This window comes from Pelophylax lessonae, assembly GCF_965119305.1.
Source record: "Pelophylax lessonae genome assembly, chromosome: 9".
Taxonomy (NCBI): Eukaryota; Metazoa; Chordata; class Amphibia; order Anura; family Ranidae; genus Pelophylax; species Pelophylax lessonae.
The window spans coordinates 136,781,595-136,807,226 of NC_138776.1; the positions used below are offsets into that span (position 1 = coordinate 136,781,595).

At 43.9% G+C, this 25,632-nt stretch overlaps 1 protein-coding gene across 2 annotated transcripts in view; it reads right to left on the minus strand.

Annotated features, from left to right (window-relative positions):
• Positions 1–25,632, minus strand: part of LOC309564621 (PDZ and LIM domain protein 1-like) — a 92,930-nt gene that overhangs the window by 30,948 nt on the left and 36,350 nt on the right. For both annotated transcript variants that reach the window (XM_082269279.1, XM_082269278.1), the window contains exon 3: positions 4,759–4,843. In XM_082269279.1, coding sequence (XP_082125405.1) covers positions 4,759–4,843 — 85 coding nt within the window. The remainder of the gene's footprint in view (positions 1–4,758; positions 4,844–25,632) is intronic.

Here is a 25,632-nt window from a genome sequence, read left to right on the forward strand (position 1 = left end):
TAAAAATAAAATGTTTGCTTTCATTGTGGTGGCTGCATTATTTTCTTTTTTTGGCTTTTTTCCTTTATTTTTACCAGGTGATCGGGTCAGTAACACAGTTCTGGTCTTAAAGTGTCTCCACTCTGGATGCAGGAGCCATGGAGACACCCTTGGATAGAAGCACTGTCAGTCTGGGGAGAGGGTGGGGTTAGTGTAGCAGATTTAGATGGACTTGACTAACCAATCAAAGCCAAACTCCAACTAAGGCAGGCCAGAGACCGTGCAAATGCCTTTTCTGCAACCAGGGTAATCCCTCCTGCCGAGTAATTGTCTGCTCCCGACGGGGGGAGCCAGGAGACGACAGTGATTATTGCTAGCGGCTATAGCAGCCGCTAGCAACAACCCCAAGTAAATCCGGCAGGCTGGTTGTACCAAAGTTGATCGATCATTTTGGTGCATTCATCCTACCCACACACGGTTCAAATCTCGGCCAGTTCCTACTAAACCGGTCAAGATTTGAACTATCACTGGCCTAACACTTTTTGGGCAGCTACAGCAACATTTTTTTTTTTCCGTTTTGGGATAAAGGTTTTACATAAATGAATAAAAGCTGACTATTGCAAGCACCCCTGTCACTGTTAATTGGCTTGTCTCCACCACTTATTGGTGGCCACATATGCTTCAATAAGGCTCCATTCACACCTGGGCGTTTTTGAGCAATTTTTCAGCTCCAAAAACGCTTAAAAAAAAAAAAAAAAAAAAAAAACTTTCCAAAATGCCCAACAAGTAAAACCCCATTCCTTTAAATGGCCCCTGTTCACATCTGAGCATTTTAACGCCTGAAGCAAAACGCCTGTAGCTGAAAAAAGAACATGAGCTTATTTTTGGGCTGATTACCAGCGTTTTTGATAGATGTCAATGCCTGCCTCCAAAAACGCCTGAAAAAAAAAACCGCCTGAAAATCGCGGTAAAAAAACGCGCGAAAACGCTACGCTCAAGTGTGAATGCAGCCTAAAGGATTGAATTATTTTATAATCGATCTCTCCCTATGGGAATTTTAATTGATTGATTGTGAAGATATAATCATAATGTGTAAATTACCAATTGGTCAAGATACGATCATATTCATTAACAAAATATCTTAGCGATGCCCATTGATGCAGAACGATCAACAATCTGCCCTGGTCGATCAAATTCACTAGTTCAAATCCATTGGAAATGGAGTCTAAACCAGTTGGAAGGGAAGTTATGACTATTCGATTGCATGTGCATTCGAACACTTGGATGGAATCGCATATCAATGGGTAAAAACACAGAAGTGTGTGTGTGTGGCCACCATATGTGTCATCTTTGTTGGCCAGCTCAGTCTGTTAAAGGAAGCAAGAAAAATTACAGACTTACTGTCCTGATTACTAGGTACAAATAACGGGGAAAAAAAAAGAAAGAAAAAAGTAATGGAGCCACTACAGCCAAGAACTGGTGAGCTGAAATAGATTACATTTTTTTGGTTTAAGTCCTTCTAAAGATAATTGAACTCTTGTGTAATGAAATGGCTATGCCACCATTGGCTGTATTCTGCACACCTGCTTCCTGTTACAGCCTGGCACCTGTGCCAAGCAGAGGGCCAGGTCTGACCAGAATGATGGCTGTCTGCAGCTCCACTTGAGGTGAAGACAGGGACAGGCCAGACCATGTTTTCCGGGACTAGACCCAGTCTTAAGTTTGGTGCATATACCAGATACTGGGGCTGGGGCTGGGCTGGGGGGAAGGAGGCGAACGTGGGGGTCCCAGGGAGGGGCCCACGTCCATCACAAAAACCCTCCAGGGGTAGGGGGGGGGGGGGGGAACGACAGCTACTTCGCATACCAGGAACAGGGTCGGCACTGCTACTGACGGACCACCGCTCCATCGGGATGTGGGTGGCTGTCAGCTAGGAGGAATGCTGCGACTCAGGCTGAGGCCAGGTCGTATGTGCCCTCGCGAGACAATTAACTCGCAGGCCGAACTAGTGCGGAGCTGAGCCCTGCGCACGTTCACTAGCCAGATTGGGGGGACCCTCTGGATCTAGATTATCCAGTCCGTCTCACAGAAACAAAAAATAACAAAGATAGGAAAAAAAACTATTTAAAAAAAAGGAAACATTTTGCCAGGAGCAGAGATCCCAGCAAGGAACTAGGTCCTTACTCCAGACTAGGCAGAAAAAACTGAGTGCCTATAGCTGAGACTAAGTGTATACCCCCTTGGACTGCCCATAGGCGTAGTCAAGCTTTTTCCTACCTAGTGTCCTACTCCTGTAGGGGGCAGTACAACAATGAAACGTACATTTATATTCACCTACAGTACCTTGAGAAAGTATTCATACCCCTTAACATTTTCCACATTTTGTCATGAGATTTTTGTCATGTTACAACCAAAAATGTAAATGTATTTTATTGGGATTTTGTGATATGTACCACTTTGTGTTGGTCTAATTGTGAAGTGTAAGGAAAATGATAAATGGTTTTCAACAGCTTTTACAAATAAATATATGAAAGGCGTGGAGTGCATTTGTATTCAGTCCCGGAGCCAATACTTTGTAGAACCACCTTTCACTGCCATTATAGCTGCAAGCCTTTTTAGGTATGTCTCTATCAGCTTTGTACATCCAAGTGAAAGTTTAGCCCATTCTTCTTCTTGGTAAAATAGCTCAAGCTCTGTCAGATTGGATGCAGGGCATATATAAACAGCAATTTTCAAGTCTTGCCACAGATTGTCAATTGGAATTAGGTCTGGACTTTGACTAGGCTACACATGAATATGCCTTGTGCTAAACCATTCCATTGTAGCTCTGGTTGTGTTTAGTTCTCCTGCTGGAAGGTGAACCTCTGCCCCAGTCTCAAGTCTTTAACAGGTTTTCTTCTGAGATTGGCCTGTATTTGGCTCCATCCATCTTCCCAAAAAACTCTGACCAGCTTCTCTGGCCCTGCTGAAGAAAAGCATTCCCACAAAATGATGCTACCACCACCATGTTTCACAGTGGGAATGGTGTGTTCAGGGTGATGTGCAGTGTTCGTTTTCCGCCACAAGACGTTTTTCTCATCTGACCAGAGCACCTTCTTCCACATGTTTGCTGCGTCCCCCACATGGCAGTTCTCGCAAACTGCAAACAGGACTTGTTACGGCTTTCTTTCATCAGTGGCTTTCTTCTTGCCACTCTTCCATAAAGGACAGATTTGCAGAGTGCATGACCAATAGTTGTCCTGTGGACAGATTCTCCCACCTGAGCTGTGGTTTTCTGCAGCTCTTCCAGAGTTTCCATGGGCCTCTTGGCTGCTTCTCCGATTAATGTTCTCCTTGCCTGGCCTGTCAGTTTAGGCGGACTGCCATGTCTTGCTAGGTTTGCAGCTGTGTCATACTCCTTCCATTTTTGGATGATGGATCGAATAGTGCTCCGTGAGATATTCAAAGCTTGGGTTTTTTTTTTTTTTTTTTTATTAAAACCTAACCCGGCTTTAAAACTTCTCCACAACTTTAACCTTTTTTAATTTGACCTGTCTGGTGTGTTCCCTGGCCTTCATAATGCTGTTTGTTCACTAGGGAAAATGTCAAGGGGTATGAATACTTTTTCAAGGCACTGTAGAAGGATGCAGCATTAAATCGGACACTGTTGATCACTCAGTTCTCCTTTCTGCTCCAAGCAGAGCGCCCTGACGAGTGGAGGGCGCGGGAACGGCTGGCTCAGGCTCTCGGCAGATTGCAGAGGCTGAGCCAGGTGCTGGTCCAGGCATCTTGATGGATCTCCACTATATGGTTGACATTTTTCCTGAGTCTGGACCAGCTGAGTGACGTCAGCCGACAGCAGGCTTTAGCCCGCTGTCTGCTGAGAAACAGATCACAGGAGTGCAGAACGATTTGCACTCTTTTGATCCATAGGAGAAGTATAGCCAAAACATATTTGGCTATACTTCTCCTTTAACAGGCTGCTTATTGTGCTTCTAAGATCTCAAATAAGAGTAAGCAGAAACACAAATTTTGTGTGTCTAGATAGGAAGGTGAGCCCTACAAACTTCAAAAATTGATACATTCTTGTTAAATTATATTTAAAGAGATCAGCTCTGATCTTGGATCCACACAAAAATTCAGACTGTAGCTGTTTAATTAGGACTAAGCTTTGCCCCTAAACTGATGTCTGAAGACATTGATTTGGTTTGAATAATTGGTTATTTCCTTTATACAAGTTAATCCAAATAAAATAGCTACTTTTCCCTGAGAAAAGTCAGCATCAGATCCGCCTGACCTTATTCCTACTCGGTGTGAATACCTATTTAGCCGCAAAGCGCATGCTCACGCTGCTTCTGAAAACCAACCACAAGAGGGACTCCCAACATGCAATACAAACTTGTGATTGGCTATGAATAGCCACATGCACCTCATTGTCATAATTTATGCCTTAGCATTGTATTCTCCAAGTGGGGGAATTATACAGATGACAAATATATACAGTACTGTAATTATGCTTTCGCTCATTCCGTAGGTTTTTGAGCTTGATTTTTAGAATTATGAATTTACTTAGGGGGGGCATAAAAGACCTAACACAGCATAGCCTGTAGCTAACACAGCATAGCCTGTAGCTATCAAACATCAACCTACATGACAAACCTAAATCAAAAAACACATTTCTGGCAAGTTTTGTTATGTAGTTGGACACATCATTGGCTGCTGTTCTGCTGAGAACCCTATAACAAAAGTATCCATCATCCTCTAATCAAATGATACAATACAAGAATAATTAGCAATTACCTGAGGAGCTGATGCCAGGTTCATTTTATATGGGTTTGATTTGCCTTCTTCAGTTACAAGGGGTGACCAAATCTTAGATTCAACCCTTAAAAGAAAATAAGCACAGGGCAGTCAACATATGGTATTAAACAAATGTACCTAAACAATATATGTAAATCCTCACCTTGTGAAACAACCCATTCAGTTTAAAATAAAAATGTAAGGCAAAACATTTGTCTATTGATATAAAAAGCATTGTAAACACTTTAATAAGTGATCACATTCCCTCTGTTCTCAGCTGCATTAGACCTTCCTGTTTAGTGTGGTTGGTTTTTAATAGGAAAGCAGAGGGACTGGCAGGAACACCAGGGATTGTGACACAAAGGAAGCAATACAAAGAACAGGATACATTTCCATACAAGTATATGGTACAGCAGTCACATTTGAGGAATATGAAATGTTGGGTTTACATATTGTTTAATTCCTCTTAGCAGATGTTATAGGTATAAAAATTAAGACAGGCTTTGGACTGGCCATACACAATACTATGCTTCTTCAAGATCGGGGCTTTACAGGTGCTACATGCAAAAGCAGAGCACATAGTACCCAATGGCCTCTCTGGTCATGCGCTTGGTTCGCTTTTTAGCAGAGGAAACCATGTTTTAGCAGAGGAAACCATGTTAAAAAAAATAGGGTAGTAGAGCTTGGGCCAGTTGAAAGGAATGCATATCCAGAAGCTCTCAGAATTGTGTACCAAGTAGTTCAGCAAACTGCATAGGTTCAGACCTTTACTTTAGAAGGTACTTTCCAGGGGAACAGAAACACCTAAACCTGAAAATATTTTCAATTTCCCGGTGTCTTTCTTCCCATGTATGAAGAGTGAGAGGAGAGAAGAGCTCAGCGCTATACACGGCTGCATCTATTCTCCTCTGACTTCCTCTTCACACAGTGTTCAAGAAGCAGCAGAAACCATTGGCTCTTTCTGCTGTCAATCAACTGCAGTTAGGAGGAAGTGAGGGGTGGGCCTAAGTCCTGCTGTATAAGTCTATGGAGCTCGGCCCCATAGACACACTGGTAAGGAACGGGCAGACCACGCTTCTCCCCATAGCAAGTGGCTGTAGTAGAGGAGGTAGCCAAGATCGCCGTCGGGGACCCTAGAAGAGGAGGATCAGGGCCACTCAGTAGGTAAGTAAACCATGTTGGTTATTTTCATTTAAAGAAAAAATAAAAAATCTGACTTTAGTAACACTTTAAAGAAGTTTTAAAGGCAGAAGGTTATTTATCTTGATACATTCTACGCAGTAAGATAAAAAGCCTTCTGTTCAGCAGCCCCCCTAATACTTACCTGAGGTCCCTCTCTGTTCAGCGATGTCCAGGAGTGTCTCAGACGTCCAAAATTCTCCCTTCTGATTGGCTGAGACAGCAGCACCACCATTGGCTGCCACTGCTGTCAAAGTTAGCTAGCCAATCAAGGGAGAGAGGTGGCGGGTCGGGGCTGAATTAACACAGGGAGTTGTGACTCGGCCTGGGTGCCACCATAGCAAGCTGCTTGCTGTAGGGGCACAGAACAGGAGGGAGGGGCCAGGAACACCGAAGAGGGACCCGAGAAGAGGAGGATCCGGGCTGCTCTGTGCAAATCCACTGCAACAGAGCAGATAAGTATAACAGCTTTGTTATTTTTATAGGAAAAAAAAAAAAAACATGACTTTACAATCACTTTAAGTTTCCTGATAAACATCCTAAAAAGGACCTACCAGTGTAAACCTAGCATGCCCCCATCCAGGGCCGGCCCTACCATGGGTCCCACTGGGTCCATTGGACCCAGGTAGCACTTTTAGAGGGGCAGCAAATTGACTCCCAAGATTTTCAAAAGGGAATTCTAACAGTTTTGAGCCCATGTTTTTTTTGAGCCCAGGTACACAGAGGCAGAATGTCGGGAGACATTTGCGCAGTTAAAAAAAAATAAATAAAATGTTCGACATTCGGCCTGTGTGTATTTCGGTCTGTCCAACAGAAGCTCATCAACTGAGAAAAGCCTATTCATTTATTACATTTCTTGTAACTCAGACTCTCCCTCAGTCATAGATCTTTTTGCACGCAGCACAATTAAAGAACTTTTGTCCATGGATGAGAGGGGAGGAAAGGGTGGTCCTCAATGGGAACTTCTATTAAGTTCAACTCAGAGACCTGAAGCTATTATCCCCCACATTTCAGAGACATGAAGAGGAGCGGGCATTCCTGTACAGAAGATTTCGCCAGAATCCAGCAGATTTTCTAGCAAAACATTAGCTTTAAAGTGGATAAGGTTTTAGTGTTTTTGGTTTACATGTACTTGATGTGGTTACTGCTAAAGATGGCCATACATGGATCATTTTTCAAAATGAAAAACACAAATGGATTCCCCCATCAACACAATGGAGGTGGATGAAGGAATTCTCTTGCTTTGGTATTGTATTCTTAAGGCGGGACTCCTCCGCTGTCAGAATACACTGATCAGCGTAGCAGCGGACTGGCTACATGTGCTGATGGAACACAAAACTGTCCAACAGTCCCAATGGAGAAGAGTCAAACACAAGGTCACCTTCTCTTGAACGAGAACAGCCATAGATGGATTGAAATTCTGCCGCTCCCTGCTAAACTGACAAATTTCAATCCATCTGTGAGCAGCTTAAAAGCAGAACCTTACTCTCTTACTTAACAATGACTATTTGTAATCCTTATGCGGATAGCATTAGCAAATAGATACAAAAGTAATCATATTTACTGGTTTTACTTTTTTTTTTTTTTCCCCCCCTTCAGGTACATGCCAGGAGGGAAGGAGGGGTTAAGCACAGACTCCTTCCTGCATGCCTGAGCTAAGGGCATATGGATTCCAGGAAGTAAATGCTACAAGATTTATCTGCCCTTACGTAAAGTGGAGCTAAACTTTTCTTCTTTTGAACTCATATCTACAGGTTAGCCTATAATAAGGCTTACCTGTAGGTACAGTGAATATCTCCTAAACTTCACTGTTTAGGAGATATTCACATGGGATGCAGCCGGTGACGTCACTGGCACAAGTGCTCTGAGGGAATTTCATACCGTGCTGTCCTTTCAGAGCTCCCGCCCAAATGTGTGGAAGTGACATCACTGTGGCCCTGGCCATTTATACAGCCTGAGCCTGTGAATCCAGAGGGAAGACTGGGTGAAGATAGCAGCGGGTGATCCATAACAGCACTGTACGGGAGGAATCTGCTTTACAGGCAAGTCTGTCATAATGTGCTAGTATGCCAGTATTAGTATACTAGTCCATTATGACTTTAACCTGCAGGGGGACCCACTTTTTCTTTTAGTTTTGGCTTACTAACCACCGCTTTAAGTTGGCCATGGCCAGCAATGCTGGGGGGGGGGGTTGGTTTTCAAAGTGATTTCTCAGCAAAATAAAGCATAGAGACATGGAGAGATGGGGAGGTTGCTTTGAATAAAAATAAATTTTTTAGCCTTTTCAGTCTGTGGTGGTCAGATGCAGTGTAGTTCCGCTTTAAGATTGTAAAAAGGTGAAAGTCCCGATCTATTAGCAAAAGCACTGTATATCTATATGCGTGATAGCAATGTGTAGGTGTGACACAATCGCTTTTGGACTGCTGAGCAGGTGTTCAGGATTAGGCTTGAACAATAGATATAGAATAAACAATAATTTACTGAATCCTGGAAAAGCATTTGCACTTTAGACTGAACCATGTGTGAACTATGAGAAACTCCTATTGCTTCTACTTTATTCTTTGGTAGATCTGTCTGGTTTCGTTGCTTTTAGGGTTTTGGGTAATCTTGTTCTACAGTAAAACCAGATGGAATATTTCTCTTTTTTTTAAATTAGAGACAGATGTTCACATACACAGTTGCATTGTGTACCGTTTAGATTCCATATGTGAATGCACTAAACTTGCACTGTTACAAAAGCTCATGGAAAGCTATTCTTGACCGCCGGAAAATGTACCCCCTTCATGACCAGGCCATCTTTTTTTTTTGCAATACGGCACTGCGTTAAATTTAACTGACGATTGCGTGGTTGTGTGATACTGTACTCAAACGTTTTATGTCACTTTCTTCTCAAAAATTGAGCTCTCTTTTGGTGAAGATATTTGATCACCTCTTTTTATTGCACTATTAAAAAAAAAAAAAAAAAAAAGTGAAAATTTTGAAGAAAAAAAAAATATTATAAAAACTTTGTGCTCTAAAAAAAACACATCCCAATAAAAGATTCAAACCACTTCCTTAACGCTGGACGTCATTCTTACAGGCATCAGAACCCCCCCACCCACTGTCCTCCGGTGCTTCTCCCGGCTCGCCTGTGATGACCTCACGCCGGCCTGGCAGTTTTCAATACTGCACTTATCTCGGCTGAATACCCGAGATCGTTTTTTTTTTTTAATTTCAGCCTTTCTAGCCTGTAGGAGGTCTGTCCTGGGATCAATCCTGTTTAATTCATTCATAAACGACCTAGAGGATGGGACATCTAGCACAATCTCGGTATTTGCGGACGATACTAAACGAAGCATGCCAATATCTTCTATGTAGGATGTGGAAACCTTACAAGCGGTCCTGAACAAAATAATGGGGTGGGCAACTACATGGCAGATGAGGTTTAATGTTGAAAAATGTAAGGTAATGCACTTGGGCATCAGAAACACGAAAGCAAGCTACTCACTAGGGTGGGGGGGGGGGGGGGACCTCTGGGTGAATCTAAGATGGAAAAGGACCTGGGGGTACTAGTGGACAGCAGGCTTGCCAGTGGCATGCAATGCCAAGCCGCTGCAAGCAAAGCCAACAAAATACTGGCATGTATAAAACAGGGGATTCACTCCAGAAATAAAGAGATTATTCTCCCGCTCTACAAGACTCTGGTCCGGCCACATCTGGAGCATGCCGTCCAGTTCTGGGCACCGGTCCTCAGGAAGGATGTGCTGGAACTGGAAAGAGTCCAGAGAAGAGCAACAAAATGAATTAGGGGGATAGAGGACATCAGCTATGAGGAAAGACTACAAGCACTGAACTTATTCTCTCTGGAGAAGAGACGATTGAGGGGGGATATGATATCAATGTACAAATACTGTACTGGGGATGACCCTAGCATAGGGAACAAACTTTTCAGAGAAAGGGAATACAATAAGACACGTGGCCACTCACTAAAACTAGAGGAAAAACGGTTTAACCTTAAATTATGCAAGGGGTTCTTTACTGTCAGAGCAGTAAGGATGTGGAATTCTCTTCCACAAGCAGTGGTATCAGCAGGGAGCATCGATAGTTTCAAAAAACTATTAGACAGTCACCTTAAAGACCACAACATACAGGGGTATACAATGTATGGTTAACAAACACACACACACACACATCATAGGTTGAACTGGATGTACTGATGTCTTTTTTCAGCCTCACAAACTATGTAACTATGTCTTATTGACCCCAGATCTCCCCATAAAGAGGACCTGTCATTCACTACTCCTATTCCAAGGGATTACCCAATGGACCTAGTAATTTTAGGTTAGTGCCTGTCAATATAGACACCAATCATCTCACCTAAAAGCAAATCCAGAAAACTGCTACCCCAATCCAGGAAACACTCACACTTAGTTACAGTACCCTCAATTTACATTAATTCAGTTTGTGCACTCATTTTCTATAGTCAGATTTAGCAAGGCTTTCATAAGCCTTCTGGGGAGTATACAGCCTCACACCAGTCACCATGTTGTGCTACCTCCCCTACTTAGGTCTACAGAGAAAAAAGGGCAGAATATAGGAAAAACAGTTCAAACTATATTGATACTAAAGCCCAATTCCGGGAATTCTGAAAAAAAAAAAAAAAAGAAGGAAGAAGAAATCTACCCTTGTACTGGGGCACTGCAAAGGTTAAGGAGGTAGTAAACAGCAGCACTGGGGAAAAAAATCCCCTGCAAAGCAATGGCATATTGTGCTAGTATACATAGCATACTAGCACATTAGGAAATACTTACCCTAGAACAAAACCCTCCAGCGCTGCGCTGTCACTGCTGACAGGGCTACCTATCTTCCCCCGTTCTTCCTTCAAGGTTTGTGGGCTCTGGCTGTATGAGTGGCCGAGGTCACAATGATGTCATTCTCCTGCATGTGTGCGTGAACCCTCGGCTCAGGCACGGTATGGCAGACCTTCAACAGCTGCATCTAGTGTGAATATCTCCTAAACATTGCAAGTTTAGGAGATACTCACACTGGATGCAAGGAAGCCTTATTATAGGCTTAAATTTAAGTACAAGTTACACAAAAAAAAAATGTGTTTACTACCGCTTGAAATGCTTGATGTGTCTAGGGGTGCCAAAGGAGAAATACATTTGGCACCCCAGCAGGATCCCTCCAGCGGTATTACTGGTCCCCTGCAGCCTCTTCTGTAGGCCGCTCATGGCCGTGGACAAACTCCTTCCTCTTGAATATTAAACAAAGTTAATAGTCCTGCATGGTACACACCGTGTTATGACACCGAGGGATGGACCACAGAATGGAGCTTCAAGTAGAAGAGGAGAGTGCCAGAGGAGGGATGTAATGTAATAATAATGCCCGTTACTGTACCTCCTAGACATACCAAGCATTTAAACCCTTACGGTGCTGGGGGAAAGGTTTTCCTATTCCTAGAGCTGGGCTTGAAGAACCTAGATCAGGCCACCATATCGCTTCAGCCCATCTTGCATTGCTTTCATAAACCCATGTGCTCATGTTACCAGGGGCGGACTGACCATTCGGGCATTTCGGTCACTGCCCGAGGGCCCGCGGTCAGGGGGGGCCCGGCAGAGCTGTCTTTCTGCATGGGCATGCTGGGAAGTTGTCCAGGGGGCCCCACGCAGGGTAGCAATTTTCCCCATCTGATCCCTCAGGACGCTGCAGTAGCAACTTTAGTGTGTGCTAGACTGGTTGCTAGGCTGGCCAGCCGCCTAGCATCTAGCAACCAGTGACGTGCGAGGAGAGGACCCAGAATGCAGAGCGAGGAGGATCTTCCTCGTTCTGCTCTGTGCCTAATATGGAATGTGTGGCTCCACCCACCTCCCTCCCTTCCTCTTCACTGTGCGGCCGAGAGAAACTGCCTGACTGCCATCAGGAGACCTCAGAGCAGGACCGAGGCAAACTGCTGCATGAGGTGATATAATCTGTCATTCTATATCTTGCTTATACGTCTCTCTAAGGTAAATGTGGCTGTGTTCCAAAATGCATGTAGCAAAACGATTGTATTTTATCTAAAGACAAACATCTTCCCTCTGAGATAAGAAGGGACATGTTTACATCTACTTACTATGACTGTTCTATCACACGTGCACAGCCTTATCATTCCCCATCCCCACAGCAAATGTCAGAGATGGCACTGTTCAGTGTTCACAAAAAACTACACTGTGTATGGCTAGAATAAGATTTCTATATTTCTAAAATATTCATATACAACAATGTGACAAAAGTTCTTCAACTACTTTGCTTTTTTTTTTCCCAAAAACTACTTTGCTTTCTAACAGACACTTTGTTTTTTACCTAGAGGGCAAGAAGTGTATTTTCAGTGAACCATATACAGTACAGTATGTTGAATTATTTTTGTAATGTTTCATTTTTAATGTGACCTTCACAATTTGATATGCTTGCATTTCCACAATTGTGCCAATGTATTAATTGCAGAGATTTGTAGATGAGCCACTAGATCTATCTCTCCCCCTCCCTCCTTCCTTCCCACCCCCCCTCTCTCTCTCTCTCTCTCTCCTTCCTTCTTTCTTTCCACCCCCCTCTCTCTCTCTCCTTCCCTCTTTCTTTCCACCCCCCCCCTCTCTCTCTCTCTCTCTCTCTCTCCTTCCCTCTTTCTTCCCAGCCCTCCTTCTCTCTCTTTCTCTCCTTCCCTCTTTCTCTCATTCTTTCCACCCCTCCTTCTTTCTCTCTCTCCTTCCCTCTTTCTTTCCACCCCCCCTCTCTCTCTCTCTCTCTCCTTCCCTCTTTCTTTCTCTCATTCCCTTTTTTTTTCTCTCCTTCCCTCTTTCTCTCTTTCTTTCCACCCCTCCTTCTCTCTCTCTCTCTCCTTCCCTCTTTCTTTCCACCCCTCCTTCTCTCTCTCTCCTTCCCTCTTTCTTTCCACCCCTCCTTCTCTCTCTCCTTCCCCCTTTCTTTCCACCCCCTCCTTTTCTCTCTCCCCTGTCCCTCTTTCTTTCCACCCACTCTCTCTCTCTATCCTTCCCTCTTTCTTTCCACCCCCTCTTTCTCTCTCTCTCTCTCTCTCTCCCCTGTCCCTCTTTCTTTCCACCCCTCCTTCTCTCTCTCTCGTTCCCTCTTTCTTTCCACCCCTCCTTCTCTCTCTCTCCTTCCCTCTTTCTTTCCACCCCTCCTTCTCTCTCTCCTTCCCTCTTTCTTTCCACCCCCTCCTTTTCTCTCTCCCACGTCCCTCTTTATTTCCACCCCCCTCTCTCTCCTTCCCTCTTTCTTTCCACCCCCTCCTTCTCTCTCTCTCTCTCTCCCCTGTCCCTCTTTCTTTCCACCCCTCCTTCTCTCTCTCTCTCGTTCCCTCTTTCTTTCCACCCCCCCCTTCTCTCTCTCTCCTTCCCTCTTTCTTTCCACCCCTCCTCTCTCTCTCTCCCCCCTCCCCCTTTCTTTCCACCCCTCTTTCTCTCCTTCCCTCTTTCTTTCTACCCCCTCCTTCTCTCTCTCTCTCTCCTTCCCTCTTTCTCTCTCTCTCTCTCTCTTCTTCAAATTGCACAACATAAAATCCTAACACTAGATTCAAGAGCTGTGCCTAATGCCTATATTGTTCTCTCCCTCCATCCCTCTTTCTTCATCTCTTTTTTTTCTCTTGCCCTCCATCCCTCTTTCTTTGTATCTCCCTCCATCCCTCTTCCTTCATCCCTTTTTTTTTCTCGTTCTCTCTCTCCATTCTTTTTTTATTTTTCTCTTCCTCCATCCCTTTTTCTTTCTTTCTCTCTCTCTCTCACCCTCCATCTCACACAGTAAGGACTTGATTACATTTGCAGATTGGAGTCGGTAAAACCCCATAGTTGAGCCCTGTTTTTACCACCCCCAACCGCACCCCCCTTTAACTGCAGTGGCCAGGGGTGTACACATGCCACAGCAGGAATTATTCGCCCTGTCACACTTAACAGGTGTAGCACCTGCAAAGTGTGACCCATTATAGTGAGTGGGGCTGCTCTGCAAGCGCTCTGCAACCTTGTGCAGTACAGTGAAAGAGAGGGTAAAGGAGGTGGTGAGGAGGAGTTTTATCACCTCCACACCAACTGCTTTACCTCTTTGGATCCAACGCTAGCATGCAGAAACTGCATGCATTGCACACAGTTGCAGGGCCTTTGCAGAGTGGCCCCATTCACTTGATTAGGTCACACTTGGCAGGCGCTACACCTGTGTGACAGTGTGTATAATCCCTGCTGCGACTGCAACATATGTACACTCCTGGCCACTGAAGTTAAAGAGGGTGTGGTGGGGGAGTTAAAATAGGGATCAAATATGGGGTTTTACTGCCCCCAAACTGCAAATGTTGTGTATACCTCTGGCCAGTGGGTGAATTTAGGGGAATGGCAAGTGGGCAGGCCCTAGGGAAAGTCGGCGGTCAGGCCCAGGGGGCAGGCCTAAAGCTGTGTAAGGGCCCTCAAAATGTCTGAAGGCTGGCCTGATCACACAGTTTAGTGTGTGTCTATAATTACCAGCCAGGCTGAATGAGTGTTCCTTCTTGCCCAGTGCCACTCATGGCCACAGTGGAAAGAATGTCCCTTACATTGGAGGTCAGTGGGAAGAATGCTCCTTACATTGGTGGTCAGTGGGAAGAATGGCCCTTAGATTGGTGGTCAGTGGGAAGAATGGCCCTTACATTGGTGGTCAGCGGGAAGAATGCTCCTTACATTGGTGGACAGTAGGAAGAATGTTCCTTATATTGGTGGTCAGTGAGAGGAATGCTCCTTATATTGGTGGTCAGTGAGAAGAATGCTCCTTACATTGGTGGTCAGTGGGAAGAATGCTCCTTACATTGGTGGTCAGTGGGAAGAATGCTCCTTACATTGGTGGTCAGCGGGAAGAATGCTCCTTACATTGGTGGACAGTAGGAAGAATGTTCCTTATATTGGTGGTCAGTGAGAGGAATGCTCCTTATATTGGTGGTCAGTGAGAAGAATGCTCCTTACATTGGTGGTCAGTGGGAAGAATGGCTCTTAGATTGGTGGTCAGTGGGAAGAATGGCCCTTACATTGGTGGTCAGCGGGAAGAATGCTCCTTACATTGGTGGACAGTAGGAAGAATGTTCCTTATATTGGTGGTCAGTGAGAGGAATGCTCCTTATATTGGTGGTCAGTGAGAAGAATGCTCCTTACATTGGTGGTCAGTGGGAAGAATGCTCCTTACATTGGTGGTCAGTGGGAAGAATGCTCCTTACATTGGTGGTCAGCGGGAAGAATGCTCCTTACATTGGTGGACAGTAGGAAGAATGTTCCTTATATTGGTGGTCAGTGAGAGGAATGCTCCTTATATTGGTGGTCAGTGAGAAGAATGCTCCTTACATTGGTGGTCAGTGGGAAGAATGGCCCTTAGATTGGTGGTCAGTGGGAAGAATGGCCCTTACATTGGTGGTCAGCGGGAAGAATGCTCCTTACATTGGTGGACAGTAGGAAGAATGTTCCTTATATTGGTGGTCAGTGGGAAGAATGCTCCTTACATTGGTGGTCAGTGGAAAGAATGTTCCTTCCATTGAGGGTCAGTGGGAAGAATGTCCCTTACATTGGTGGTCAGTGGTAAGAATGTCCCTTACATTGGTGGTCAGTGGTAAGAATGTCCCCTACATTGGTGGTCAGTGGGAAGAATGCCCCTTACATTGGTGGTCAGTGAGAAGAATGCTCCTTACATTGGTGGTCAGTGGTAAGAATATTCCTTACAATGGTGGTCGATGGGAGGAATGGCCCCCTTACATTGGTGGTCAGTGGAAATTATATAAAATAAATAAAAATTGTTAAAAAAGACTGTAAAGAACATTCAGGTAGGGTGTTATGTAGGACGAGCACGCGCATGAAAACAATAATGGCGGCACATATGTATGGTATCGTCAGGAACGTCGGAGTGAGAGCAATTCTAGGGCCATAATTTTGTAACATGCTGGTCAGCGCTTTTTATTTTTTTTGTATCTTTTTTTATTAAACTGTTCAGCTAAGAACACATTTGTTACACCTGTTATATTGTGTTAATTCATGAAAACCTTATTTTTGGAAATGTACCATTGTTGCACTTTTTTAATGTAAGTTTATTTTTCTTTTTTTCTATAATAAACATTTATTTGAACATAGTGTAGAGAAATTCTGTGACGAACAAATGTAATGTGGGCAGTGCAAGATGTAGGCGGGGTTTGTGTGGGTGTGGCTTGAGTGTGGGCAGGGACACAGGGGGCCCATGATCTCTTATTGCCCGGGGGCCCCATGAGTTGTCAGTCCGCCCCTGCATGTTACTCTGCAATTTACCATTCCCATGATGTTCAGACCTGGCAAATTAGGAGGTATATTCTGACTCTACATGGTTTAAATCCTCATCCCTCATTCTAGTATTTGGTAACTTCCTTAGGAAGACTACTTGAAATCTAGTACACACATCACCCAGTAAAACATCAACATTTTCTTTGGCAAATGGCTTCCCGTGTAATTATGGTTTCCCTATCACATTTAACAGCTTACACTAGATGTTGTGCCTAGAAAGCATCCTTTGACTTTCTCAAAACTTGTCTAGCTATAGGAAGCATGGTGAAAGAGAACTCCCCGGGGCATATTAAATGTATCAATTATTCAGGAGACCAGGCATTGTGGCATATACTAGGTTTTGCGTCTAAGTGCCGGTTCACACTTCCGCGTGTGCGGCGATCGCATGTAATATCGGAGCGCACTGCTCCTTCCATTACATGCGATCGGATGTGCAGTGCGAATTCAGCCTCGCACATGAGGCATTTTTTCAGCCGCATCAGGATCGGATCGCACAGTTGTTCACACTTGTGCGATCCGATCCAGTGCGAACTGTCAGATCGTAGTGCGATCAAACTGGGGGTGTCATTAACATTTCATTGACGCCCCCAGCGTATCGCATATGGCAGTGTGAACTGCCAGATGTGCGTTTGTGATGCGGGAACAGGCTGCGAATTCGCAGCCTTCCTGCATTGCACAAGTGTGACCCGGCACTATGTCTTAGGATACAAGTGGATTATAAAAAGTGCCCTGCTATGAATCCAGCTTTGCTATGATAATGACATACTGCTTTTGTTGTTGGTTTTGTTAACACATTTTGTACACTATTCAGTTTATAGATTGTATGTTTTCTATAGAAATCAATCACAGTTGTGATATGGGAGCAGATTTTGGTATCAACTAACTGGCTATTACTTTTAAGTAAGCAATTTATCAAAAATATTGAAAGCTGAATTCCAGGTAACATCTGTATTGCATACTTACATTGGTCTAGCTTGGCCCAATGTATAAAATGCATAATTTATACCAGAGGAACCACTGGGGTATCTGACAGCCACTGTAGTAGTTGGCAATCTCCGTGATCTTCTGGGCTTCAATTCAGTGACTGCAAGCTTCCCTAGCGGTCCCTCGTGTATGAAATACGGTATGCATAATTATATTGGTCCAAGCTAGACCAATGCATGTATGCAATACAAATCACCATCCGAGTTCAGCTTTAACCACTTCCCACCCATCATATAGTAAAATGATGGCCGCAAAGTGGTTGTCCCACCCCAGCTGGGTGTCATGACGGCCAGCAGGATGGGGCTCGCATAGCGAGATCGGTGGTGCGGTGTGTATCTTCGATCCCGGTAAAGAGCCTATGAGGTAGGCTCTTTACCATGTGATCAGCTGTGTCCAATCATAGCTGGTCCCATAGTAAATAGGAAGTGCTGTTGATGGGCTTTTCTCAGTTCTAGCCGGAAGAGGAAAGCCGATCGGCGGCTCTCCTGACGGGGGTGGGTGTCTGTGCTGGTAATAAGAGCATTGATTACCAGTGCAGACCCTTGGGGGATGCCATTAGAGCCACCAGAGATTGCCCACCCATGGCCACCAGGGATGCCCGCCCATGGCCACCAGGGATGCCAATCAGTGCCCTCTTCATCAGTGCTGCCCATCATTTCCATCTATCAGTGCCACCCACCAGTGCCCATCATTGCCATCTATCAGTGCTGCCTATCAGTGTCAGCTACCAAGGCCGCCTATCAGTGCCCATCAATGCTGTATATCAGTGCCGCCTATCAGTGCTGAATATTAGGGTCTCATCAGTGCCTCCTCATCAGTGCCTGCCAGTGCGGTCTCATCAGTGCAGGAAAGAAAAAAAACGTATTTACAAAATTTTATAACAAAACAAAAAAACTTTTTTTTTTTCTTTTCAAACTTTTCAGACTCTATGGGCTCTTTCACACGGGCGTTCCTTTTTTTTTTGCCCGATCAGGTCCTTTTTTTTTTTTTGTAACGGACACGGATGACACTTGTGTCATCCGGTCCGTATGTCCGTTTTTCATCCCATCCGTTTGCGGATGAAAAACTGACATAATGCATGTCTATGTAAATACGGATATCAGCGGATGACATCACTGACATCCGTTTTTGCTTCCGTTCCGTTTTTTGAAAGGAAGAAAAAATAGGGTTCTCTTCCTTCAAAAAAACTGAACTGACAAAAAACGGATGTCAGAGGATGATCATCCGATGACATCCGTATTTACATAGAGATACATTATGTCCGTTTTTCATCCGCAAACGGATGGGATGAAAAACGGACATACGGAACGCCCGTGTGAAAGAGCCCTTTTTGTTTAGCAAAAAAGAAAAAAACCTTGCGGTGATCAAATACCACCAAAAGAAAGCTCTATTTGTGGGGGAAAAAAATGACATAAATTTGGTGTAGGTACAGTGTTGCATGACCGGCGCAATTGTCATTCAAAATGCAACAGCGCTAAAAGCTGAAAATTGGCCTGGGCAGGAAGAGGGTGAAAGTGCCCTGTATTGAAGTGGTTACTACTAATGCCTCGTTTCCACTGAGCGGAACGGTTCAGTTCGGTACAGTTTGGAAGGGTTAGAATGGTCCGGTCTATTCAGGTGAGCGTTTCCACTGCAAGTCGGGCCACCAGGGACCATGCGGGGTTTACACCAAATGAGGTGTTTGTTTTGCTCTTTCATTTGATGTGAGCATTGATGGTTTCCTGTCCACCAATCAGTGGACTCTATCGTGTGACGCCAGTAGCTCCGCCCTAACTGTACCGTACCATTTCCTATGGCCCTACATCTGAAGCAGGACCAGGAATGGTGCGGTTTGGTTCGGTTGTATGGGCCGCTTTCATAATGGAAACACTCAAATTAGCGTACCGTACCAAACCGACCCGAACCGATCCGCTCAGTGGAAACGAGGCATAAGTACCCATTTCCATAATATCCACTGAATTGTATATTTGAACATTTGACCCATGTACAGTAATACACATTTTCCTATGTCCACTACCATTTGACGACTTCAAGTATATTTTATTGAACAAAAATAGCTAAATGATACATTATTTCCATTACACCATGTTCTTTACACGGATGACTCTGCAGTGTCTAAGTGACTAAAAGGGTAGGGGTACAAACTATAAAAAAAAAAAAAAAAAAAAATCCCTAGTGATTCTCAAGGTTTACTAAATATGGAGACCTGACAAACATGTCACATCTGTGACCGGGCACAGAATGGCCTTTTTGGGGAACTGCTAACTTTAGATCAGGGTCTTGATTATACGAGATTGCACAAATATTAAAGAGATTCTCTGCTTAAACTAAAAGTAGAATTTCTTTAGATTTCTCAGTGTTAAGTCGGCCATAGACGGTTCAAATCTCGGCTGAGATTCAAACCACGTATGGGCAGGCTGATTGTACCCACGTTGAGCGATCAATCAACTTGGGTACAAGCAGCATGTCAGATTTTTCATGAGCTTGTTGCCAGCTGCTATGGTCACTAGCAATAATCACTGTGTGCCCCCCCCCCCCCCCCCCCAGGGAGAACACAATAGCTCCTCAGGAGTCAGTGTTGATAGGGAAAAAATAAAGCGAAAATCGCACCGTCTATGGCCGGCTTTTCATGTCTTGCACCCTCTTCTCTCTGCAAGCAGCCATGGAATCCTCATTGTTAGCCTACAAATAACCCATTCATGAGTAAGTCTATAGAGGTGGGAGGAGGAGACACAAGCAAACACCTCCAGCACAATAGCACCAGACCACAATTATTCAACATTGCAGACAAATATTTCCCCTGAGATTAGTCAACGGGAGTTATCTGGAGAGCTCGCATATTACTCATAGATCTATTCATCTCGCGTTTCTGGTTCCTTTTGGTCACATTAGTGGGTCCCTTTTAGACATGGATATCACAAAATATTTTCCAAACAGAAGACTGCTATTCGGTGAAAAATTGTGAAATACTGAGAACATACTGACATGACAAATGACAGGATGCTTCGGAATGTGGAACAAAATAGTATCAGTAATTATTTATATCCAAAATGTCCATCTTTTGCCAAGTGATAAACAGACACTTCCCAAGACCCCGTGAGAAAAAGAAAAAAAAAAATGGCTTTTATTTCCGGCAATGAAAAAAAATATACTGTATATATCTATTAACATATCTATCCAACTAGTAATGGGGAACAAATTCCATGCTATGCATAGACACATCCAAATCAAATATAGAAGAGTGCCCATAGCTCACATAAATTACACAGAGAATTGTCTCCCTGGTAGAGATGTGCATTGGGAATTTTGAAGTGGACATGTGTTGCTTTCATAGATGAAGGGCCACGGGTAACAGCAACATAGGCCCCTTGAGCTTCAACCAAAAGGGAATTTTGACTGGGTGAACCATGTCCTGATTGTGCGTTCTTTACCTGGCAACACAGTTAAACCCATCGATTTACCAGTTTCCCAAACCTATTACATTCAAGGCATGCAATGAATGATAACTTTCAGAAGGGCTCGTGCTCTCAAACAAACTGTCAAGCTATCAAATGGCTGGTGTCATAACTGTTCAAGTGTACAGCTCCATGATAACTGCAGATCAGAGGCTAAGATGGCATCTTCCGTGGCTGTAAATGAGAGGAGGGTTTAGTTCCACTTTAAGCGGCTTATTTGTAATAGAGGTGACATGAAGAAGTGATGAAGTGTGGCCTGAACGTCAGCCAACACTTCACTGACAAAGTTCACTAACCTGAAGACTTTCAGTCCTACAAAAGAGTTGCCCACGCTTCTGCCCATTCCAAGTATCGTTGTCACAGTTTTATTGACGGTCTGATCTTGCCAGCAATGAAAGTTTTTTCAATGGTCTATGTCCTCAAGTGAGTTTCTTTGATTAGTCTAGCACAGGGGGTGTCAAACTCAATTTCATTGCTGGCTGCATCAGCAGTATGGTCGCCCTCAAAGGGCTGGTTATATCAGGGATGTGCTACGTGCAGGGTTCAGTAGTGCGCTACGTACAGGGTGCAGGGTTCAGTAGTGCGCTATGTACAAAGTGCACGGTGGTTCAGGAGTGCGCTACTTACAGGGTGCAGGGGGTTTTCTGTGTACAGAACCCAGGGTTTATAAGTGCACTATGCACAGTGTGCAACTCCAACCCTTCCTATCCTAAAGCTTCCTCGCATCTCTCTCCTACCTGGTCTGGCTCTATTACCTCCCTGTGTATTTGGCTCTAGTACTTCCCTGTGTAGGCAGCTCTGACTCGCCTTGCAGGGAGATCATTCTTGCGCTCAGATTCTGGAGATCTGTCCCTGCTGTGTGTGCCAGGCCTGGGAACCGCTGCAAGTAAAGCTGTCCCTTGTAAACACTGAAGGTTTCTGTGTTTTACAAGTAACAGCAGGGAGCGGGAGCAGAGGGGAGTTCTTCCAAGTTCTGGATGCAAAACTAGGTGCGCTGGCCACATAAAGCCTGGCAGGCTGAATTTTGCCCACGGGCCTGGTGTTTGACAGATGTGGTCTAGTGCCTATTTTTTACTCATGGCAAAGACAAGGTTACCATTCAGATGTGCTCACGGTATAACTGACTGGCACTGGTTATATGGTTGGAAAATGTAATTATGTTCTTTTGTTGGAAATTCAGCGAAGCTGTAGCCTTGCTCGTTGTCCAACTTAATATGTCCCTTTATTATCTTTTGGGAGGGGGGGGAATGGGCAAGGTTTCATATTATATGTCGTTATACTTTGGGCCTACGTTTATTAGTCAAGCATAGATTCCCTGCAAGTTTAGGACTGCATGTCCACAAACCGTGTTGGTAAAAAGTACAGGCACATTCTTAACCATCATGCAATACAATAAAAAAACAGACTGATCAGTCGCAACTTCATTATTTGCAGTGCAAAGGGGAGGTGGGAAACCTGCAAACACATGGTATGACCCCCACCTCCCAAAGAGCCTTGATGCCCCGATCAACATGATTATGCCAGTCAGGGAGACAGGAAGAAGAAAGCCATAGTCTAGGGTGGAATTGCAGAACGTTTTTTAGGATGCTGTGAAAGCCTGTAGCAAACCACAAGAGCGCAAACTATGTAAAATGAGTCAGAGCAATTTTAAGAACGAATGGACGGGCATTTATTATTTCATAGAGCAGCTTTTCTCAACCTTTTCAGCACAGAGGAACCCTTGAAATAACTTTCAGGTCTCAGGGAACCCCTACCGAAACTTTATATCTACAACTCATAAAACATTTGTGTGATGGTTAGGGGAAGAATGCTCCTTTTATTTATGGTCATTAGGAAGAATTACCCCTTAGAAATAGCTAAAAAGATCAATGGTGTCAGTGGGAACTTATCTGAGAGGCAGAAATTGCTCAAGGAACTCCTAGCAACCTATGGAGGAACTCTAAATGAAAGACCCTGGTATAGAGATTTAGGTTCTCCATGTAAACATGACACACCCAATATTAGGTTTGATTACTTATTATTTAGCTGACAACCAATCAACCTAGAAATGCGCTTTTCAATGTCGTTTAATAAAACAACCTTGCACTGGATTTTGCCTGCATTGAAGCAGCATGACTTTTTTCAGTATATTGTTAAATGCAATGGATTAATTAAATGTTCTCCTGAGAAAACCATTTGTTTGCAGTAAAGCAAAGGCCTTCTGATTGCGCCGTCAATAATCCAGTTTTTTCTGTCCCGTTCAGGCGTACACCTTTATTACACTCGTAAATAAAAGTTCTATTGCTTCACCAAAATCGGTGACAAACCCAGAACAAACACTACACAGTGGAGATTTACAGGATAATAGAAACTGTTTATGAAGTGTATGTAACCATAGAAACAGGCAAAAGCAGACATCTACAAAAACTGAAAACTGAGTTGGCTCCATTCATGTGGTCTGATACAGCTGGGTGCTCCAATAGTATGGTACATACAAGTGGCACAGCCTAAGGACAAAGTGGTGTGCTCGTCGTATTTTTGCCATTAATCATATGACACGAATACTGCAGAAAATTCAAAGTATATGACTTCAGGAATATTATGGTCAAAACAGTGATTTTATTTTTTTTAACTCTATAGAGAGTAATTAATCCAGTCAGGGCCCCAGGGTTTCTACTGTTACAGGCCATTAGGCTGGCCACACACAATGTGAATTTCTTTCCTGCAACCATGGGAAATTTGCACGATTCCCCCATCAACACAGAAAGCGCCGACAGGGGAATCACTCCTGGCGGGGACGGCTTCCCCCGCCTGCCCCCACTGCCGGGAGACAGTGATCATTACTAGCAGCTATAGCAGCCGAAGGTATAATCTATGAGAATGCGGCAGGCTGGTTGTAAGCTGATGGATCAACTTGGAACATTCAGCCTGGCTATTAACAGTTCGAATCGTCAGCAGGAACCGGCCGGGTTCGAATCTTCAGCAGGAACCGGCTGGGATTCGAACAGCTTATGGCCAGCCTTAGGCTCATGAATGCGGATGTATAGAGGAGGCAATGTTCTTTAGTGTAAATTCCTCAGTACTTTTCTGTGAACAGACAGCCGCAGGTACCAGGTACAGCTGCCCATACAACTGAATGGCTAGACACGGCCATACTCCTGTAAAAGCGAATGGGTTCTGCATCGGAAATTTTCCACACATGCGTGTATGGTACATTTCCCTGAACGCGCCACTTTTGTGTTTAGGGTAATACGGAAGTGCATGTAAATGCTGATGCAGAAGCCATCGGCATTAACAACAGTACTGTGCATTATAACTATTAAGCTGCAGCTCCTTAAGTATAGGAAAGCGCCAGGGAGTTTACGCTAAAGGACTTTGCAGCCTTCAGATGTCAGTATGTATGAGGCCTTACTGTGATTTTTTTAATAGATTTCTGAAAAAGAAACTGTAATTTTTGATTACTGTAGGGAAGGGTTACAACCCTAGCTTTTATTGCTGCCTGTGTCCCCACAAGGTGGATTTAAATTCCCTAGTTGGCCTGGGGGCCACTGTTAAGCCTCGTACACACGATCAGATTATCAAACGATCTTTCGTCCGATTTTTGTTGCAGGCTAATCTCATATGGAAAGTGAAGAGGTTGCTTTCATACGAAAATTCTCGTACGACAGAATTCAACTTCAGAAGTGATGTCATGTGTGGACTTGTTTTGTATGAGTTATTTCGTTTCTGAGCATGCCTAGGTCTTGCTCTTACAAAATTTTTTGGACGAAAACTGTACTAATTAAACGAAAATCGCGCGTTGTGTTCGCGTACGATAACAATTTTATAGCCTGCACATCCAAATTTTGTCGTCTGAAAATTTGTAAATCGGCTGTCGAAAGCACTATACTAACAATCCGAAAATCAGCAGATCGTTCATCGGACGAAATTTTACTTCCGATTTTCGTATCGTGTGTACGGGCCTTTACTGAGACAGACCACTGTTCTGCTGGCAAACTTCCCAAAAAATTCTCCATACTTTGCAGTCGTGTGGTGTGTCTGCCTCAGGAAATAATGGTAAATAGCCCCATGGGATGTAGGAAACAAAAAACTGGCAAGAGAGTTTTAACGCTTTCTTATGCTGTTCAAAATTAAAACAAAAAGTTTTGTCTGTACATCCACTTTAAAGCCATATTCCACCTCCAGGTTATGGCGCTGGAGGATGGAGTCAATGGACTACCATTTTATGCTCCATTGATATTTATGGGTTTGCCTGCCATGGTGGCAGATGGCAATTGTGGTGTTCTATTCACAGATTCCTGTGAATAGATCTGTGAATGGATGACGCAGCATTTTTTAGGTATGCTGTGTAAATGGAAACACATAAGCATACTGGGTGTTTCTCAAATTTGACTGTAAAAATGTAAATACACTGTAAAGTCAGGGCAAGAAAAAAAAATTTCACCTAACCTGCTTTTACTGGCAACACTTAGTTACGGTTTAATAAGTGACAGATAAAAGAGAAATAATATACCAATTACTTCACAATGACTTAAATCTTCATGCTGATAAAGCTAATCTTCCCACTGTTTTACACAATGACTGACCTAGCAACTAAATACAAATAGTGAGCAGTTACTTCCACGTCCTGTTCACTACTTCTGCTTGTAAAACATCTTAACTTGACAGGCCTCTTATAACAGATTATTTCCCCATAAAATCTACCAGCAGATAAAGGAGCCATTTATGTTTCTGATAAACATAGCTACTCTTAAAGCATTTGTAAAGACTTGCTTTTTTTTTTTTAAATTTTAAAAACATGTTCTAAAATTACCTTCTCTGTGCATGCACCGCATTGCACAGTGGGGCCCCAAACCTCTTCTAGGGTTCCCCACCAGCACTCCAGGATTCACCTCATCTCCATGCACCACCATAGGAACCCGCTTCCTTTGGAGGCGCACCTGCAGACTTGCTTCTAAGCCTAACTCAGCCTGACCCTAGCTCTCAGG